This window comes from Sinohyriopsis cumingii, chromosome 1 (genome assembly GCF_028554795.1).
Source record: "Sinohyriopsis cumingii isolate HCF-2022 chromosome 1, ASM2855479v2, whole genome shotgun sequence".
NCBI lineage: Eukaryota > Metazoa > Mollusca > Bivalvia > Unionida > Unionidae > Sinohyriopsis > Sinohyriopsis cumingii.
This window is the reverse complement of record NC_142961.1, coordinates 16,761,409-16,783,944: the sequence shown is the minus strand read 5'-3', so window position 1 is coordinate 16,783,944 and position 22,536 is coordinate 16,761,409. Positions and strand designations below refer to the sequence as shown.

The 22,536-nt window shown below is 39.7% G+C and overlaps 1 protein-coding gene across 2 annotated transcripts in view; it reads left to right on the top strand.

The window, feature by feature from the left end:
- Nucleotides 1-11,570, top strand: part of LOC149806487 (membralin-like) — a 68,057-nt gene extending 56,487 nt beyond the window's left edge. Inside the window, exon 13 of one of the 2 annotated variants that reach the window (XM_089953770.1) lies at nt 378-11,570. In XM_089953770.1, coding sequence (XP_089809896.1) covers nt 378-1,337 — 960 coding nt within the window. In that variant the 3' untranslated portion in view covers nt 1,338-11,570. The remainder of the gene's footprint in view (nt 1-377) is intronic. The other variant, XM_089953760.1, reaches the window with a different exon arrangement.
- Nucleotides 11,571-22,536: the final 10,966 nt, after the last annotated feature.

Genomic DNA, 22,536 nt, shown 5'->3' with positions numbered 1-22,536 from the left:
AAAGTCTAGATTTTAACAGTTACTCTCTTACTGGTGGCACACACTTGTTCATTTTTTAACTTTTTGCAGAAAAAAGTGGCACGCTATGTAAAATAGGTTGCCGACCATGATGTAGATTTATTCTATCATGTAATTGATGCCTTTGACTGTGTAGATTTATCCCATCATGTAATTGATGCCTTTGACTGTGTAGATTTATCCCATCATGAAATTGATGCCTTTGACTATGTTGAAAGGTTAAGGTGGTACATAGTAACCAGTAAAAAAATATGCTTTCTATCAAAATTAATCAAGACTGATTTATTTGTTTTATAGGTGTTAAGTTATGATATCTTCAGAAAATTACTTAACACAAGATTAATTCTGTTATTTTCCAGCACTCCATGGTGTATTTCTTCCATCATTATGAGCTGCCAGCCATTCTCCAGCAGGCCAGGATTCAGCAGCTTCTGACCCAGGGAGGTGGGAACATAGGAGCCAATCAAAATATAGATCAGGATTTGAATGACAACCGAGAGGAAGGGGAGGTAGGCCCAAGAGAAAATAGAGAAGATACAGCCAATCAGGAACCTGAAAATAGTCTTACTCCAAATGGGCAGGTCCTTACTGGAGGACATGATGTGCCTGAAAGCTTTCCAAATGATACATCTAATATTAGCACAAGTCCTGCTACAGTCAGTGAAAATATTAGTATAGATCATACTACAGCTGGTGAGAATGTTAACATGAACAATACAAGAGAAGATTTGAGAGAATTGCTCACTGGTGAGCCTGAAGTAACATCACCCACTGTGGGCATTCCTACAGTTATTAGTGATGTACATACATGTACTACTAATACAGCTGGTGCTAGTAATGATGACAGTGAAAAAACACTGGAAAAATTAAGATTTTCTGCTAGTTCTGAAACAAGAGCAAAGGAAGGACAAATGGAAGCTTTGATGTCAGAACATTGCCTATCAGTAAATAATTCTGATAGTCTTGCTTTAAATAGACTTTCCAAAATTATTAGAGATTCAAGTCAAGAATTTAACAATGGTATCTCACCAGTAGATGTGAGTCAGCAAGTCAGTAATGATGTTTCCCCATCTTTGTGTTTCGCAGCAACAGTTGTCTGTGATAATGATTCAGCCTCAGTGTTGTCTAACTCAGCACAAGGGAGTTTTTCATCTTGTGACTTGGATGAAATGGACAGTGGAAAAGATGCACAAAACTCGCTGCAAGTGCCTGAACAAATAGATGTAACGTCAAACACAGGAGAAGGCAGCAACTTTTATGATAGTATAAATTTGACTGTTACACATTTTTCTGTCACTGAAGACACAGGAGAAAGCTAGCTCAAGGAAGGTTTTAAGAGGATATCTCAATAGTCGATGAAGAAACGGGCTTAGTTTTGTGCAATGTAACAATCTTTGTTCTGGATATGCAAGTTTTAAATAATGTTGAAAGTATTAAGTGACGACAAAAAAGTCAAAGTCTTTAGTATATGAATAAATTTGTCATTGTTATGACTCTTATACTCTGTTGATCATTGAGGTTGGTTTTTGAAAGCGCTTTGTTGGAATGGATTTTGTCTTGGCATACAGGCATGAGGATTTTCTGCAGATTCACATATTCTTGATTTTTTTTCCGGTCAGAGGGATCATTTTTAGGCAGTGGGGGTGAGGTTTGTTTCTGTGAGTTAATGTATCAAGGTAATGTGACCTTGCCATTTTCCATAGAAATACCTTGTTAAATAGGTCATTTTTATACACCCATTGTAAGGCAAAGTATTATGGTATGATTTTGTCCAGCCATTCATTCGTTACCAATTACTTTTCTGCACAATAACCTTATTAGTCCACCATGTACAGTTACAAGACTTTGTGGATGACTTGCAGATGGAATAAGGAAAAAACATATTGATGTTGGGATCAAATGTTTAGAGGTCAAGGTCACTGAGTGGAAAAAATGGTTTCTGCACAATAACTTGAGAGTTCCATTCTCTACAGGACCCAGTCTTTGTGGATGGTTTACACATGTTGATAGGATTACCCAAATGATTTTGGAGTCAAAAGGTCAAAGGTTAAGGTCACTGTGACTTCAAGAATAAATATAGTTTCCTCACAACAAGATAAGTTCTTTATAATAAATGTATTCTAAATTTGGTGGATGGCTTGCTCTTGGGGTAAGGAAGTAACCTGTTAATTTTGGGGTCCAATTTTCAGAGTCGCTCTGACTTAAAAAAGAAAAATGTTTTTTGGAGAGAAAAAATCAGTTATCATCATGGAGGACTATTAAACATAGAGTTGTGGTACAGTGTACCCCTCACTGAACTTTTGTTCATAGGCTGTGGTCAGACTTGATCAAGAAAGTTGACATTCGAAAGAAGGCATTTTGTACTACATACACTGAACAAAAATGCAAAATAAATAATGTCTTGATGGAACTCACTGCTAAAAAGATTTTATTTTGAGTGGGTTTCATTTTGCATCTGACACAGTTTTATAGATGATACATGTGTGATTAATTAACAGTTTTACCTGCTCGTGATTTTCACAAAAAGCACATGCTTTGGAGGAAAATGTCAATATAAACTTCAGTTAGTATATGTACCTGTTTAAGTTACTCACAAAAATTACATGCATTGCAGGAAAGTGTCAATGTAATCTTGTTATTTTACGTACCTATTTAAGTTATTCACAAAAAACATGCATTTGAGGGATTGTTTCGCAAAATATAAACTTTGGTAACTAGATCATGAACACCTTAATTTACGCAGACTTTTACTTCATGAAACAAATAGGTATTTGTGCCAATAAAGAGATGCAAAGTGTAACTTCTTTACTTAAAACGACCATGACAGTTTCCAACATGCTTTGCAAATGAAACTAGAATTGAAATCTCTGAATTGATTTTGTGTTTGTAGGAAGAATATCAAAGAAACCAGGAAGAACCTATGACTAAAAAAAAAGATTATTAAAAAAATCATTTTTGGCCATTCTTTGTTGTCATAAAAAGCTCACTAAGGCATTGCCTTTTCTGACTGTTTTATCTCAGGCTTTCTCATGCCTATTTTACTCATAAATTGGGTATTTATTCATCCGTACATGATGTAATAATGACATTGCAATGGAATACATGCCATTGATTTTAATTATGTTAGAACTTTGATAACTCAGTGCTGAAAAAGCTTCAATTTTGCGTGTTTTGAGTTGGTTACAGACTTTAGAAGCTTTGATCATGGCATTGGGCATGTCATTTAGAATTAATGTATTGTAGTAACTGATGTTAGATTAACAGGTTATATTGTATTAGTATTTAGCATAAGCCATCAAATCTTGTGCACAGAGCCCAGGGCCACCAGAATATTGAATCTGAGTTATCATACACTGAAGTCAGATGGGCTATTATATGATGTCAGGCATTGTTATCTTTTCTAGAATGCCTTTTGAAAATATTTCATAAAGGATTAAAAATGTGGATGATATAAATGATGGTTAAAGGTAGCTTGCGTATTCAGGTGTCATTTTGGCCTTATTTGGGCTACAGAATTTAAACTGAGGTGCTATGTTAATTTCCTCATAGTCTGATGGGCTGCCATATGTTTTTGAAATTTGTTGTATTCTGATTTAGTCTTGTATCTTAAAGTATTGTACATGTTCATCCCATGAATATAAACAGTACAGATTTGTATGTGAAATGTATGGACAAAATAAATTCATACAAATTATAAACAGTACAGAACTGTTGATGAAATGTATCACAGAATTAATTTGTACAAATTACAAACAATTTACATGAAATGTATCACAGAATTAATTTGTACAAATTACAAACACAATGTACATGAAATGTATAAGCAGAAGAAAATTTACAAATTATTAACTGTATCAATTCAGGTTTCTTTTCCAGTGCATGGAGATGCAAAGTTTTTCATATTTCCCTTTAGTTTAAAAAACAGTATGACAAAATTAATAAATCAATAATGATAACATGTTACATGATAAAATCCTCTGAAGTTATATTTGCAAAACTTTGAGGCCATCAATTTTTACCTTGGACTCTGCTCAGATGTGGGAGAGGAAGATCTGATGTGAGCAAGACTCCAATGTTGATAACCAAACATGCACTTTTATAAAATTTGGACTAAGCTTTACCTTTCATAACAAAAAATAAAATGTACAGTGAAATCCTTTTGTGATCAATTCACAAATTTTTCCTTTGAATACAATCCCTAATAACATTATGTTAGGAGTATTAGCCTGCTACCTCACAAGTCCAGCCCTACTAAGACAAACTTTTCCTGTCTATTTCAATAGACGTGGGACAATAACTCTTGTCCGTTACCTCCCTTTGGTGCTGCCAGGTGTCACTAGTTTTTTAGCTTTGCTGCCGTACAGAGCACACAAACAGTTCGTCCTCAAACAATCCATTTATCTCATCCTATTTGTACATCCAACTCCTTTTCGATTTATTGTGCGCATTTATCAATGTACTGCAAGTTGTATGCATTATTATACCATTTCTACCAATTGTGAGTGATTTTGTTACCTTTTGGGATTTTTAAGACCACTGTCCCACCACACTATCATTGACCTTATACATGGTCATTATGAGTTAATGTGCCTGTGACTTTGTTTGCATACTCCTTCCATTATGGAGATCTTATTAGTGAAATTCTAAAGTGCTGCATTATTAAGTGACTTAGTGATTTTAGTACATTACTGGTTTCTGCTTTAGTTTTTTGTTTATGTGTCATCTCAGCAGAATGTCAGTTAAATGACAAATGTGTGACTTCAGAGCATGGAAGTCAACCATGACTCTTGTTTTGCTTATATATATATAAGTATGCTTATACTAAGTATACACCATCTATGATATGCAGCGTATGTAGTTGGAGGAAGTCTGTTTAGTTTAGTTAGTCACATCCTGTTTTTCCAATTTTTCTATTAGCTAGTTAGTCACATACCAGTTTAATAACCTATGCTTTGTTTTCTCTTCGTGTCATTTCAGGAGAAAGATTTAATAAATGCATGAAATACAATTTCAAAGCAATAGTCGTTTTGGTATTGAAGGGAAAGAAAGACGAAATAAATCGAGGAAGACAACCTATGGTTTGTTGTTGGCATTACCAGTTCATCCCCCAATTTTAGGCAGCCCAGTGGGCATAAGTCCACCCACATGTCCAAACATGACCTTCCTGACTGTAAGTCAAGGCACATGGGCTTCATGCTGGATCCATTGGATCCAACTTTTAATACTGCCGTACCATTATCGGTTGTTGAGCTGGCACCAGCCATCCTGACATCACCAGCCATCCAGCTAATACTGGCAGTCCAGCTGTCCCAGCATGGAGATCTTTTCTTTGAAATGGTCCAGCGAAATAGTTTGTATGAGGATCTTAGTGATAGATCCGTCCATCTAGCCGCACTGTTGGCATCTTTTTCACTACTATACTGGAGATTTCAATGAGAAATATGTCCATTCAGCCAGGTCTTTGGAGCAGCTGGTACCTGTGATTGCCAGACCATCTTGTATATTGCCAGCACCCGGACCGACCACACAATGTTCACACCAGCCAGCATTGCTGGCTGTCAGACTTTCTCACTGCCTACCCTCAAGGAAGAGCTAGTGACATTGCCCAATACAGCCAGCTGGAATTGTCAGTGCCACCTGGCAGGACTTGTGCAGAGCTACAAGCTCACCAAGACGAAGACCTGGCACACCATAAATGCTATGAGACGCCAGCGAAACCAGTCTTATTCACATCTGATCAGCTTTCAAGCTGTCGTCAAGGAAATCTATTGGGTATTGGCCATTTCAGAATGCCCACCACCCACTACCACTATCCTGTGTTACAAAGCCAAGGTGTCAGTTGATTTTGGGGAGAAAGAAGAGATACCATCTTTCTGGCTCCTTCTCCAGTCATCAAGATTAAAAAGATTAACGACCAGCTTTCTGGTCGTATTGGTGACCCAGGCAACTCTAAAGCCAGCTTCCAGTTACTTCCTCTTACTGGTATCAGACACACTCCAACACTTTAAATACAGACCTTCGGGCTGTCAGCCGGAATTTGGCACCCATCCACATTGGCTCCATTGTACTACAAAGTGATAAGAACATGTTTCTTGCCATGTTTAACCTGCTTAGAACATTGTGTTGACATTCACTATGTTAGATTTGGCCTCATTTTCACTCTCCAGCTCACTGAACAGTCCAAAAATAGCCTCACCTGAGATGCAATGACCAGATCACTTGGGTCCTTAATCAAGCAGCTCACCATACTATGACCAATGCCATGATGGGTTTGGTCATGTCTGCGCTTAATGTCGCTTAAGCCGCACCACACTCTTGCTTTACAGATGACCCCCTTTAGATGAATAAAAAGAGGTTCAGAGGCAGGCAGCACAGGAATTGCCCATCCAACTTTGCACTCCCCACACAAATGTTTGGACCCTTTCAGCCCCTACCATTGCAAAGGGATACTCAATAGACCTCAGACGGGATTTCCTCAGTCAGATATACACCAATACTGATCCCAATCCACTGCCTGGAGACTTCAGCCTAACCATCATAGGAGGCAATCATACAGAGCCAGGAAAAAACAGACTTGCTCTGCCATAAACTTTGACCCTCCCTACTGCCTGCAGGCAGCCTGTCCGTGGGTGGCTGACTCCTGCATTTTTGAGCTCGCCAGATCTCCCCATTCCCTCATATTGGGTGGGTGATCCACGTTACAGTGGTCATCCTCATGACTGGCTCCCACCCACTTTTTACAGCCAGAATCCCTTGGCACTGATGAGTTTGTGTTCAAAAGTACCCCTCTAACATGACCAGAAGCCAGAATTTTAGTTCAAAACTATACAATGCCCCCCTTACAAGTGGCCACATTTTGTTTTAATACATGTCCAGAACCAGTATCTAATTTATTCAGTTCGGTAAGTAATCCAATTATCTTTAATGATGTCAGTTTCCCAGCATAACAGTTACATTACTGATTGAAGTGCATATACCAATAAGGTTATTGTTCTATCATTAATGACAATGTTTACAGGTAATTGGTAGCAATGTAGAATCTGGGGCTTCACAGAGGTTGAGCTTTTTTCTTTGATGATTACAACCAGATGTAATTGTCAAAATCATAACATGATCAGCATAAGCTAAATATACATTTTGTGGATTTACAAACAGAAAGTAACCTTGAACAAAACAGGGTACCAAACAAAGACCAAAAATGTGACAGTACATGTATCACTTCCTTTATAAAGAAGACATTTCATCTACTCTAAAAAAGTTTTGTCTGCATAGAGCAAATTGAGACCTAACATCGACTTGAGTCACCTCAATAAATTCAAGATTGAGACAGCACATTCAATCCACCTGTCCATATGATGTCATAAGTATGCCGTCAGTCTCAATCTGACATGTATATTTTCACGTCCCTATCCACCCTTTGTCATGTAAATTCTCCAGTTTGATTACCGTGACACAGTTTATCAGTTCAAAATTCTCCCTTTGGCCTCAACATCAGCCCTTGGACTTTTACTTAAATTATGTATTATGTCGTCACCCTATTTTGATTGGTGTCATCTACAACGATGGCAGCGTACCTTCTTGACCTACTATAGAAGCATATGTTAAGTTCTATTCTGCCCCAAGGCAGGAATGATCTCATTTAGATCATCCAGGCTTTGTAGTGAACTGGGAAAGTCACACCTCCATCCTTCCCAGAATTTAGTCAATCTGGACATGGGAACTGCTCCAGTGGCCTAAATGTTTAGAGCTTCTGCCTCGGATGTGGGAGGTCATGGGTTCAAAGCCCAGATGAGTCATACCAGAGACTTATACTTGCAGCTGCCTCACTTGGCACTCAGCATTAAGAGGTTAGTGTTAAGACTGGTCAGCCTGGAGTCAGGGTAACGTGACTGGGTAGGACATGGAACTACTTGTCTACGTCATCATGCCTTAGTGCTAGACATCACTATAAACTGCTGCATTGCAGAAATTGTAGTGATATAATTGGAAAGTTACTGAAGCTATGTTTAAAATCCTATCACACAAACACACCCTGTCTGGCTCTTTGAGGAGAAAGTTGGCCCCAATCACTATTTAAGGCTACTGCCCCATGATTGGACACATTCCGGCATCATGGCAGACATGATTTTGGGCAGGATATAGACCTATAAAATCTTTCAGACAGCTCTGGTCTCAATGGACCCAAATGCCTCAATCTGTCTTCAAATGGAACCTCTCCTGGGTTTAACATGGCTGAATTCAAATCCATGATGTTGAATGAAAGCACCATTTGATGCTGATCTTGTTTGCTGTGCCAAATAATACATTTATTATCATCTCCTGGCAGTTTGCATCTGATGCTACTTATATTTCAGTGGTTTACACTGCATAGCAATGTCCCATTTGATTTTTGGTCGAGGGTTGTGTTGACTTTACACTTCATGGCAATGTCCCATTTGATTTTTGTTCAAGGGTTGTGTTGACTTTACACTGCATGGCAATGTCCCATTTAATTTTTGGTCAAGGGTTGTGTCAGTCAGTTTGACATGAACTTCAGCAGGTGATGAAAATGTCAGTTTGACCTAAAACTAAAGCAGGTGAAGAAAATGTCAGTCAGTTTGACCTAAAACTCTAGCAGGTGAAGAAAATGTCAGTCAGTTTGACCTAAAACTTTAGTGGATGAAAGAAAATGTGTTTCAGTTTGACCCAAAACTTTAGCAGAAAGAAGAACATTTGCTTCAGCCTGACCTGAAACTCCAGCGGATGGAAGAAGATTTGCTTCAGCCTGACCTGAAACTCCAGCGGATGGAAGAAGATTTGCTTCAGCCTGACCTGAAACTCCAGCGGATGGAAGAAAACTTGGTCATCAGCATTTATATTCCAATCATCAATCATTTTGCCTATAAAATGCCTTATGACTAAACATGGAGTTTGTAGTTGTACTTTTAAAAAGAAAGATTGATCAACCTAGAGTCCTTTATTAATGCCATTTATAAATTGGGCATGCAGCATATGAATAACTGAGAAAATAACTTGCATTTGAACTGTGATTATGCCACATAATTTGGTTACTTTATGTATGCCCTTGCTATATACCATGTTTTGGAAAGGTTTTTAAAAAAAATTTAATATGTATTTAATTTATGAAGTCTAAAAATATCATGAAAATTTAACCTTGTGGAAAGGATTACTCTGCTTTGAAAAAATTTGAAAATGAAAGATGATTTTTCAAAAACAATATAAATGCAACAATTTGACAATGTGGAATATTCCTCTTCTACACGGGATAATATAGGATGTGATCTCTTTATAATGATTTTCAGCTTTGCTAGTCATAGATCAGGAGAGCTTGTGGAATGATCTGTTGTCTGATGACAGTTGTTTGCCAGTAAGGATAAGTTTGTTATCATTGCTACTCCAAAATTACATGAAGGATTGACATGAAACTATACACACATGTCCATACCAAGGTATGGATGGTCCAGCATGAAAATGTTGCTGCTTGGCCATTAAGTGTGACCATCTTGAAAATCTTGTTGTAGCTACTACTTCTGATTGGATGGTCATATCAACAGGGGGTTTCCAATAACAGACTTCTTATGAAGTCGAGTTGGTCCTAAATGAACAGGTTGCCAGTCTGACAGCACTGACATCCAGTATGGCTGCCACAATGGCCATCTTGAAAGTCTTGGTATTGCTGCTTCTGAATGGAGTGTCATATCTACATGAGGTTTTTATTAAAAGATTTCAAATAGTGCCAATCTGAAAACCAATGTGGCATGTCACAGCCATCTTGAAAGTCTTGTTATTGCTGCTTCCGAATGGAGCGTCATATTTACATGAGGTTTTTATTAAATGATTTCTGTTTAGTTGGCCCTAAATGAAAATGGTGCCAATCTGAAAACCAATGTGGCAGCCATCTTAAAACTCTTGTTACTCCTGAATGAAAGAGATATTGGCACAGTTTTAACCAGTAGAATTATTATAATGTTTTCCAAAATGAAGATGATGATGCCCAGCTATCCAGTATGTATCCAGTGGGTATCTTGAAAACTTTGTTCTCACTAGTGCTCCTGAATTGATGGCATATCAACATGGGCTTTTTTATTAAAAGGTTTCTTAAGATATCAAGTTGTTGATACAGCATCCATCTTGAAAATTGTGTTATTTTTTCTACTTCAGAATGAAAAGTCATATCAACATGATGTTTTAACCAAAAGACTATGATGTCTGGTTGGTCCTTCTTGAAGTGGTACTGCCAGTGCATCCACTATGGCTGGCAGAGTAACCATCTTGAAAATCTTAACACTATTCGCCTTGATGGATGGTCATATCAAAATGAGGTTTTCACTAAAAGACTGTGTGATGTCTACTTGTTCTAAATGAAAATGGTGTCAATCTGACATCCAGTATGGCCACCACAGCTATCTTGAATATCATTTAATTGCTACTCCATGGAAAGTCTTATCAACATGGGGTTTTTACAGGAAGATTTCATATGGTGGTCATGTTGAAAATCATTTTATCACTACTCCACCTAGGTAAGAAGTCAGATCGATACTACCTATGCTGTTTGGCTGGACAGCGATTATGGCCACTATGTCAGCCATCTTGAAAATCTTGTTTTTGCCACTCCTTCAGAATGAAGTCATGTCAACAGGCTGGTCTTCACTTGAAAATATCTTTTAGTGGCTAGTTGTTCTAAAATGAAAATCGTCCTGTCTCTCCTTCATAATGGCTGTCTTGAGAATGTTGTTACCACTACCCCCAGCTTGTTGGAAAGTCATATCAACATGAAGTTTCACCAGAAGACTGATTGTAATATCTAGTTGGTCATAAATGAAATTGGTGCCGATCTGGCCATCTTGAAATCTTCATGTCACTATAACTAATGAAAAGTCCTATTAAAGTGGGCTTTTCACCAAAAGACATTGTGTGTTATCTAAGTGAAAATGATGCAGATCTGATATGTATTATGTCCACCATGATAGTAATATTGAAAATCTTCTCATAGCTACTCCTCCAGAATTAATGGTCATATTGACATGGGATTTTCACCAACTGACCCCTAATGATATATGGTTGGTTCTAAACAAAAATGGTGCCCTGCAGAAATGCATTTTGACTGCCACAGTGAAATGTTGAAAATATTTTTGTCACTAATTATTTTGTATAGATATTTATATTTGCATCAGGTTTACACCAAAAATGTTAAATCCAATAAAGCAGCTAATTTGAAAATCTTACTGTCTAAGAAGATCAGAAACATGAAATGATCTTGAATTCCTGGAAATTCTTTTTGGAAAGTAGAGTGTCAATCCCTTCAAGTGGCTAGTGTTTTTTGAAATGGTATTGTTTTAAATTATCATTGATTAGCAAAATATTTGCAATGACTTTGTTATATGGCAAGGTTTTATTTGCAGTGACTTTGTTATATGGCAATGTTTTTCAGAAGTTAGATAGTAAACTAAACAATATAGTATGTGTATAAATTGTTTTAAGGTAAACTAAATGATATATGACATGTATAAATTGTTTTAATATGTATTGCAAATAAAGATACCAGCATTTGCTCATGAAATTGAGTCTTTTATGCACAGCCATGCAGATTTCTGTGAGCCAAGGATTGTTCATGTTGTTGTTTATGTAGTTTCAGTTCTTGGAAATAGATTTTCAGTTAAGATCTGTAACAAAACAACATCTCTGCCATTTCCTGATGGTTGGCTTCATAGCTGAACTGTCTGGCCTAAAACCTCTAATCTGGTCAATCATCTGTTGTTACCACTTGTGGCAGAATTATGTAATATTTACATGGATGCATGTGCTGCACACAGAATCTGAGCATTTGATACTATTGTGGAGCATTTGATACATGCTTGGAGCATTTGATAAAGGCTTGGAGCATTTGATTCTGGCTTGTAGCATCTGATTCTGGCTTGGAGCATTTGATACGGGCTTGGAGCATTTTTAAACCATCTGATTAGCCCACGTGGCAGAAGGGCAAGTGAATCTTTGGTATTTGCCTGTAACCCTGTTCATCAGCTCATGCTTGTAAACACTGTAGAGGTTCCATTTCTAAACCGATTTTGATCACACTTGAGTCAATAGGCTTAGATCTTCAGGATCTCAGATAATTCATATTATTAGCATCTCCACATATATTAATGAGGTCATCCATTTATCTGAACATTTTACCACTCAAGTGGCCTGTTAACATGTTCTTGGAAAAGTTTAATTCTGAGCAAGGTCCGTGTGTGTCAATGATGCTTTCTTGCAGTATTTGATTGACTGAGATTGTTGTTACTCAAGGTATATGTGTATAATTTGTGTATTCTTGCAGTATTCATTTGGCTGAGATTGTCATTATTCAAGGTATATTTGTGAATCTTTTATCAAATATATAACTCTAATTGTATTAAAACACCAAAGTATGTTTGACCTCGTTCAAAGATAAATGTGTAAAGTAATGACAACTGATGTTTTGAATAGGCACCTGTGTTGCACATAACACATTCCACAAACGATAATACAGGTCGGCCTTGACATTACCAGCAATACCTGGGTGAACTCATGGTAACAGTGAACTGCCTGTACACGTTACTAAGTGTATGTGTGTGTTATTTGGATTTTTAATGTAGCTGTAACAATTTTTCAGTCATATTGCTATGATGTCTGCAGTGGGACAGTTTATAGTGATGTCTAGCACTGGGGCATCATGCTGCAGACATGTAGCACATGTCCCACCAAGTCACATTATCCTGACACCAGGCGGACCAGTCCTAACACTAACCTCTTAATGCTGAGCGCAAAGCGAGGCAGCTGTTGGTACAATGTTTGTAAGTCTTTGGTATGACTCGACAGGGGATCGAACCCACGACCTTCTGCATCCGAGGTGGATGCTCTAACCACTAGGCCACCGGAGCGGTTACAGGTTACAAAGGCTTGAAAGGTTTCAAGAGCTTAACCCAGTTATTGCCATTAACTTGTACGCTTGGAACAAAGATTTTATTGCGTACGCTTGGAACAAAGACTTTATTGCGTACGCTTGGAACAAAGATTTTATTGCGTACGCTTGGAACAAAGATTTTATTGCGTACGCTTGGAACAAAGACTTTATTGCGTACGCTTGGAACAAAGATTTTATTGCGTACGCTTGGAACAAAGATTTTATTGCGTACGCTTGGAACAAAGATTTTATTGCGTACGCTTGGAACAAAGACTTTATTGCGTACGCTTGGAACAAAGATTTTATTGCGTACGCTTGGAACAAAGATTTTATTGCGTACGCTTGGAACAAAGATTTTATTGCGTACGCTTGGAACAAAGATTTTATTGCGTACGCTTGGAACAAAGACTTTATTGCGTACGCTTGGAACAAAGATTTTATTGCGTACGCTTGGAACAAAGATTTTATTGCGTACGCTTGGAACAAAGATTTTATTGCGCTTGCACAATCCCCACATGTACAAAGAAAATATTCACATGGGTGGACTCCTGTTGATCTGCTGATGGTGAACGAAACAAATGGTTCTGAGTTGCAATCTCACAAGGGAAGGATAAAGAATCTTTCCTGATTAATTAAACAACACAGCAATTACAATGGTAATAAGTATAGTTCAATGCAGGCGTTGCACACATGTATTCAGCATGTACCATCTGCTTGGCGGAAATAATATTTACTGCAGTGTAGTCTGCGAAAAACCCTAGATGATAATATCACCAGAACCTGGCAAGAACATTTGAAATTCACTGTGGTGAGGCAGATACTGAATATCCCATATGTCATCTAAGCTGGACATTTGAATGCCTGGATGTTCCAGTGGACGCCCCAGAGGTTTTGTCAAGCAAACACCTGTAGCTGAACACGTCCCATGTGTATAGTGGATGGATTAAACTATAACTTTCCTCGTTCACAAACATGATCATGACCCACGATAACATTAACGAATTTTCTGCTGAGATGCAAGGCTGGATATGTGATAGGCCCTTTGAGAATGATACCAAAGTTCCAAATGGCTGCCACATCACAGGGGACTCAAAAACAGAGTATGCAATCTATAGCTGCGAATTTATCCAATCAAAGTACGAACTCCCAAATTGTTTCATAACCTGCGCGGATGCGATGGCTACATAATAATGCAAGCATTCGCAATGGCATCGAATGAACCAACAAATGTCATTCCCATTGACAAGTACATGGCATTTTTCAATTGATCGGGACTGGATGGCGCGAATGACGAACGTTATGCTTTATATACCTTAAGCACAGACATGAAGGAAAACACGCCCTTACACATATCACATGCCAAACAACTCGGAGATAATAATTATGACCTAAAAGAATTTTTTTATACATATTTTGTACAAACCAACACACTATTACCAACAAATGACTCCATACAAAAATAAACTGAAGGTTTTTTGTTTCTCAAAAAAAAGTACACAAACCTTCACCTACAATTACCAATGCAATCAAACATACACTATCACACCAACAAAGTGAGTCCGCGTTTAAAGTCACACTACTTCACCTTCACACAAAACAATCTTTAGTGTAGGGACAAGGGTTTTGTTAAGGGAAAAAGACGCACACTACCAACAATCACTAATATTGTTTAGACAACTTGATCAGTCTCTCTGTTCTAGAGATCTTGTTGGCCCTGAGAAGGGCTGTTTTTTATTTACTCCAGTGGCACATGTCAATGCTTGCACCTCTTATGCCAGGATCACACATGCAACGTTGGCTCCAATCCTACTCCCAATTGATTGTAGCTGTTCGGAGCGCAGAGGAAGTTTGAGTGGCTTCACTATCCCATTCCTCAGTTTGAAGACTTGTTCTCTCCTCCTTCTATTCCAAACTCGAGGGTGATGTGGAACTCGTGGTTGTTGTAGCTGACGCTGAGGCTGCCACTGTTTCCATTGCCTCTCAAAATCCTCATCCCAATTTTCAATCTGGTAGACAGTGGGTGTCATTGGTGGCAGTATTGGTGGTGTTCGACCCTGTGGTGTCCTCAACACAGGCTGTGCTTCACAGCTCTGCCTAAGAATGATGTGAGGCATGATCCTTTGTTTCTTTACCTCCTCCTCTTCATTGTTTTTCTTCTCTTCTTCAATCCTGGCACTTTCTTAGGGTTCTTATATTAACATTAAACCTTAAAGTTGGATATTTTTGTTGCCACTTTGTGCTGCTGGGCCTGATGGTCTCTGGTGTTTAGACCACCTTATAGAAGTTAATTTAGGGTCCTATTTTTCTAAGAATGTTAATTTGTATTACCACCTTGTGCAGTGGGGCCCAATGGTCATGGGCATTGACAAAACTGGAATAAGTATTCAGTATTTCCATTGTAATAGCTGATATCAGCTTTAGTTCTTGTTCTACTTTATTACCAAGTTCTGCTGCTTTGGTGTTTATCGTTGGTTTAGAAGTTATCCAGGGGGCCTGGTCAGGGTATTCCAATAGTTCTGCCTGATAGTCAGTGATTGGTAGTTGTTTTACGAGTTCATGTATTAGTTTCCCCCCTGGGATATTTGGATCTAGTTTACGGCTGAATGGTTTATCGCACTTGTGTCTGGTTATTTTGGTGGGGTGCGTATTTGCCACATATCTTAAAATTAACTCATGACGTCTTAGTTTCAGCGGCAGTTCTCCAGTGAGAACTTACAATTTGTCAGCGATGTTGATGGGAGGGTGTCTATGCAGATAGTCAGTGCATTTCTTTGTATTGTGTCAAGTTTTTTTTTAAAGGTTTTGTTGTTTAGCTGAATTATATACCTTACATCCATAGTAGTATATGGGGCTACCCTAGCGACAATGGGAATTAGCATTACAAAACCCCTTGGGCCACTCTAGCGACAAGGGAAATTTAACATGGAGAAAAACCCTGGGTTACTCTAGCGACAAGGGGAATTGAACATGGAAATTGAACATGGGAATGTCACCTGGGGATCAGTGGGAATTAAACATTGGTAACGTCATAGGTTTATAAGGTCAAAACCTTTTATAGGGTGAAATGTATTTGTAAGGACAAAGGGTTGATAGGGACAAAGATAGACATACAGAAACAAACAAATACACATTGAAACGCACAGAAAAGAGGACAGAAATATTCTAAAGAAAGACTCACAGATAGAGACTCGATAAAGAAAAGTCTGTTGTATGGGTTCAAAACATTTATTCAAGTACATATATACATGGGCTCTCTGGCCTGTGCTTTGGTCTAAGCACTATCCATTAAATACATAAACATTTGAACATAAAAGAAACATATTTACGAGTTGTTTAGTTATTGACTCTAGTAAACTAATGTTTAAAATTAACGTTCACTCCGTTCTAAAATCACTTCATATGCAACGAATTTACATTAAATGTTCGTTTATAAGAAAAAGTTAAAACAAAACAAGTAACAAACAATCAAATAAGAGAAAGTTCGTGTTTGTCTCTCTATCCGTTACACACGTTGTTTAAAATCTGGTCAGCTACCACTTGTGTCCCAGCATAGATGTTTCCGATCTCGTATTCCCTGTCAGTCGTAAATCTGCTGTTACGTCCATCGTGCTAGGTACACTTATCGGTAAGCAGATCAAGAGCAGTGATCGTCTTCTTCCCATGGAGGTACAACATATGCCATATGAATAGTCACTTTTCCATCGGTGATGTCAAATTTTTCTCTCACCGACCGCACGTCTTCAATAGCCCTCAAAAGTTTGGAAGAAGTTATTTCTGCAGGTGTGCTAAATCCGAGACATACAGGCGAGTTCAAACTGTCGTGATACATAGATAGGCTAAACGACCTTCATCTTTGACTTGGCAATGACATTTGAGTTCCTCTAACAGTGAGTCAAGTAGATCCGTAATGAAACCTGATACTTCCTCGGCTGGAACGTCAGACGCGAAGTCTTTAAATTTCACCGTGTAGGTGTAAGTTGTCGTTCTAAATTTTCTCGAGGTCGCTGTCTGGGTCATTTGGATGCTAAAATACTCCTTTAGGTCTATTGAATCCTTTCCCTTCTTGAACGCACTTTGATGTGACGGTATGGTGGTGAAAGAGGTCAATGATGTTTGTTCCTTCTCTTTTTTCTTCTGCGTAGAGTTATTCATCTTTCTCGTCGCTTGTCCTCGCAATGAAGTGTCGTTCTTGGAAGTCGTCCCTTTTTATACTGGGTGATATCAGCATGTCCATAAGGTAAAGTTTTGTGGTCTGGAAGTTTCACTGGTTGCACGTAGTTTGTCATGGCATTAGTACATAACAACTAAGATGTGGTATTGCATTGGTAATGTGATCGTGAGGCATAGAATCACACCCGAGTTTCTCGTTGGACTTGAGTCTTACGCTCTATACTTGCTGTTTGAAAGGATTCATTTTTGTCGATTGGTCTTGGTAGTGACAATGAACTATTGGTCTTGGACGTTGTCCCTTTTTATATGCTGACCAATATCGATGTGACCGTACGGCAACGTAAAGTGATTGGGAAGTCTCACTCGCTTCTGGTACACGATTTGATAGATTTTTTCCAGGGGTCGACTGACGATGTGGTGAGTGGGTAAACGTACAATCTTGTTCGGTTGGTGAGTGGTCACTTTAAAGTTTCCATCCTCTCCCGATTGCAAGGCTTCTTTCAATACCCCAAAGTTGACCACTCGACTGGTACGATAATTCAGAGTCAGTCCTTTCACTTTGCACTCCGTGTGCACTTCTCCTTGTTTGTCCCGGTATTGGTAGCCGTAATTTTTAGGACCGCCACTCGCGAAACTTAGAATCTTGTCGTCGGGGTGTTCGTCTGTCCAGGCTCCTAAACGGTTTTCTTCGATGTTAGGGTGTTGCTGACCCGGTCGATCGATGTAGATGAAAGTGTCCGTGTCAAAGTACAGGACGCGTTCCCCTAACAGTTCTAAAGCTTCGTACAATTTTAAGCGAGCATGAGCTGTCACGTAAGCCGCAATGATGACATTTCCAAAAGGGTCGTCTTGTACAAAGTCCAGATCTTCTTCGTAATTGACCAAGATCAAATTCTCTCGAACGACGTCCACGTGTTTCATGTATTTGGTTTTGTCGTGAATCATCTGGAAGTAGCGGGAAGGTTCTGTCAAATATTCCGTCTTGGGTAAACACGGTCGTTGTGCCATTTTACCCCACAAGCAATTTAACATCACTTTGGCAAACGATCGCCTGCCTTCGTTTTTCTCGATGTGGTCTAAAGAGATGCCTTCTTGTTCATAGTATTTCTCTTTGAATTGTATTTGGTCTTCGGGAGTGTGACACCAGGAAGGATAGCCGCTGGCTTCTTGTTTCAGTTTCAAAAAGGCATCCACGTAGTCAGCGAAAATGCCTTTCTGACTGGGATCACCCTTGTGGTATTGTTGTGTCTTGGGAAAGTGGCAAATTTCGTACACTTCTAACAGTTGGTATCCCATGTCCAGAGCTTTGAACAATTCTACGCTGACCCAGGTTCCCGTCAAGGCACGTTCTTCCTGGGTGTGCTGACAAGGTTGGTCTTGGTTGCACGTTTCGGCACAAGTACGGCACAATGGAAACATCAGTTTGCCTTGACAATGGTGAGGTAAGACGGGATGGTATAGGTTCGTGGGAGGCAAAACTTTACACTTGATCAAGCCTTCGTATTGTCGAATGTTTTTCAGGTCGATGTGTTCCGTTAACAATTGCGGGTGCCCTACAGGAAAGCGACAATATTTGCACACGTAGGGATACAGCGAACACACGTCCAAGTATTTGATTTCTTCTCCTTTCTCTTCGTCGGCTTGGTACAGCAAACAGGTGGCATTGGTCCTTCCTCCGTACAAACTATCCCTCGGGTTCAGCGGGTCCATAAACTGGTAACTTTCCACGAGGCGTTTAAACTCGGGATCGGTTTTCATACGGTGATCGTACTCGTGTTCCCACATTTCCACCACTTGGTATCCTTCCTGTTCCAACTTTAGGCGCCGCTGACAAGTGTCCTGGTACAAGTCTTCCATGGTTCGTTGTAAAAACTGATTTTTAGTGCTACGATCAGGGTAACAGACGGGACATCCGTGAAATAAGCAACCGTTAAACTCGTACACGATCTTGGGGTTTTCTAAGTCGCAGCCATCTACCGAATACGTTCCGGTGGTCTTTTCACCCCCTCCGTTGCGGGCATGCTGAATCCATTTGTTTTCCTTGTCGCACAAGTAAAAATGTGACCAACGTAGGGCTTTGACCGAGTATTGACGTTTGACAAAGTTGGTCGTTTGAGGGCTGATGACAGCCACGGTGTTTTCAGGCAAGAATCGTTGTCGATACACTAAGGAACACGCTTTGGCAATGGTGCAAGCTTCTTTCAAAGGATCGACCCCTCCGTGTTCCATGAACAGTTCTCGAAATTTTCCACAGCAACGCCGTAAAATGTCCACGTCGGAACGACAATACTTTAGCATTTCTTCCTGAAAGTCGAAAGGGTCCGAGGCGTGAGCCTGGTACCAAGCGTAGAAAGCTTCTCGTTGTTCGGTACGCATGTTGTCGGGGTCGTAATAGTGAGCCTCAGGTAAATGGGGTAGAACGGCGTGTTGATTGGCTTCCGTATTGAAAAAGTGTGGAAAGTACCCTTTAGCCATTTCTGTCATTCCAAACGTTTTAAGCATTCGACTCAAAGGCATGGCCAAATGGCTCATCGAATCTTTAAACTGTACTTGTCCCACTTGCATGAAAATGATTTTGTCTCCGTTCAAAGTCACTTTAGGACGTTCGGTGCCATGTTCCGTATAGTATCTGAGAAGAAACTGCCCATCGTATCCGGAGAAATTGTGAGCCATCACCGTGGCATGACGATGACAATCTCCGTAACGTTCGATGTCCTCTTGGCTCCACGTCTTGTCGATGGGGTCTAAGACCCATCGAGCGAAATCGGCTAGCGTGTTCGGTTCCCGAAAGATTTTTTCACGTCCTCCAGGAATCTTGCTGCAGTGAGGGCAATGACTGAAGATAGGTTCTTGAATGCACTTCTCGCACGCTCGATGAGCCACGCAGAAATTAGGAATGTGAATGCCAGTCTCTTGCATGCATTCGAAATCGAAAAAGATGAAATTGCTTTTCTTCTTGTGACCATCCTCTTTCTCTGGTTGGGGTTGGTATTTTTGCACGTAGCATTGGTGTTTCAAGTCCACGATGTGATGACAAATGTGACATTTTTTTTTCCTGAACATACGTGTGCCTTGGTACTATTGGTACGTATGCCTTGTCCACACGTAGGGCACAATCTCAGGAGTTGACAAGCACATTTCTGCTGTGAACCTTGCGTCTTCAGATGTTGTTGGTAACAGGCAGGGCTGACAAACGTGCGCAGACAAGCAGGACAATGCAATGGTTTTTGCCCTTCGCTCAGACAGGGTGGAGAGGCCAAACATCCTCGGCATTTCGATCCACAATGTTTGTGTTGCTCTCGATTATTATAACCACGGTCACATTTCTCACAGTAATATCTGTATCCCAGGAATCCGGGGATGGCGGTAATGGTATCGAAATGTTCATCGTGATAATAGACATGAATGTATTTTCCGTCCTTAAAGTCTTGGCCTCGAAACAACAGAGTTCCGCTCACTTCTTGAGGGTGCACTTTCAAGGTGTATCGTGGAGCTAGGGCATCTTGCAATTTTTGCATCTCAGGAATGCCACAGGGTGTGTCTTTGGACAGTCCGGCTTGTTGTAACAGGAGTTCTGCTTCATTTCGTTGTTTGGCACGATCGCATCGTTGAATAGTTTTCCAGGTTCTTTTCCATTCTACCGTGTCGTTCTTGTTGGCATAGGTTCGTCCCACCACGATGGCACGGGCTAAACACATCTGGTCTTGAGGGTTGTTAATTCGGACGAGACTTGTTTTGGTGTTGCGAAGGTCGTCCACCAATAAGACCTTTTTGCGTCCAGTCCCTTGAGGAGGAAAGACGTGGGCCATTTTCAGTGTGGCTTTACCATCGGTGATGTCAAACTGATCATTAGATTGTTGTACGTGTTGAATCTTGTCCATGACTTTGGAAGGGGTTAGTTCTGCGGGTCTGCTAAACTCGATCCAAACAGGGGATTTCAAGTTGTCGTGATCTATGGATAGTGTCAAGAAATCGTCTTCTTTGGGTTGACATTGTCGCTTTAGTGTGGTGAGAAAAGAATCCCACATCTCGGTGATAAACCCTTCTGCTTTCTCCAATGGTACGTCGGACTTGAAATCTTTAAACTTCACCGTGTAGGTGTAAGTCGTGGTTCTAAATTTTCTAGAGGGTCGCTTTTCCGTCTCTCGAATGTGATAATACTTTTCAGGGTTAACTGGTGGACTTTGGTTTGGAGTGGGCTCTCTATGTCTGGTCGCAGACGTGGAAGGTGTTGGTTCAGGTTTGCTCATGTCTTCGTTTTGAGCGAACACTTCTTTTCGTGTGTGAGGCGATACGTCACTTCGCTGCCTCTTACGTTCTTCTTCTCTCTCACTGAAATCGTGCGATCGTTTCATCTCGATTGCTGATTCAGAAATGATTTAACCAAGTTCATTCTCTCCATATATACCCTCTCTACCTCTTGTTGTCACAATGACTTGGTATATTTCACAAGGGCAAGTGAAAGCCAAGCATATAGGAGCCCAACGACAGCGGTGCGTCTTAAACACCTCATGCATCTTGATGACCCTTCGATTCAAACCCTACCACGAAAGAAAAAAGTTGCAAGAAAAAAACCCAGACAGTTGGTGTCTTCAAGAGAGCTAGAGACGCCGGCACTGTGTCGCTGGGACACGTACGTACTCTAGAAAACTACGCCACTCGACAACGTTGTTTCCTTCTCTCAGTCACTTCTACTTTGTCGCTGAATACATTCTACCAACCCTGTTTTAACACACGTTTCTTCATCTGATATTTTTAAAAACTATACTAAACGCATTTTTAAAAGAACTACCCTTTTTCAACAGCAGTGACGGCGTCTCCTCCTGCTGTTACCACTGTTGCTGCACAAAGATGATCTTTCCTCAAGATCAAAATATGAGACAGAGCAAGTAAGTTGTGAAGTTGAGCGGAGGTGTCTAAACAACAACTGTCAAGCCCCTATGTTCCATTTCTGTTTGTGACAATAACTTGTGATACTTCACATTTTCTAAAGTGGAAATCTTTACAAACCGTACAAAAGTTATATGACTTTGGCTTCTGACAGTTGTACAGACTCTTCACTTTATAAGTGTCACGAGAAAATAGTGTTTCCAAGTTTTACCATTTTCCAAAACACCCACACACTTGCAACGTGACCAGAAAATGTACTTCTTTATTTGTGGATATCCAACAGACCCGTCCCAGCATATATAGCTTGTTAAGAACTGTAGGAATATCACCTCATTTTTTTTCAGAAATATCAAAGCTTTTATGTGTATCTTCCCTGTTCCACCCTTTATTAAGGTTTCTCTCTGTTTATACATTTTTTTTTCAAGTTGTTGGTACATGGCATATGACATCCAAATACTTTCTCAAACTGAGAGGCATTTCTACACATGTCATGGCCTTTGTTAAATTCGGTTTTGTTGGTTAGTCATCGTTAA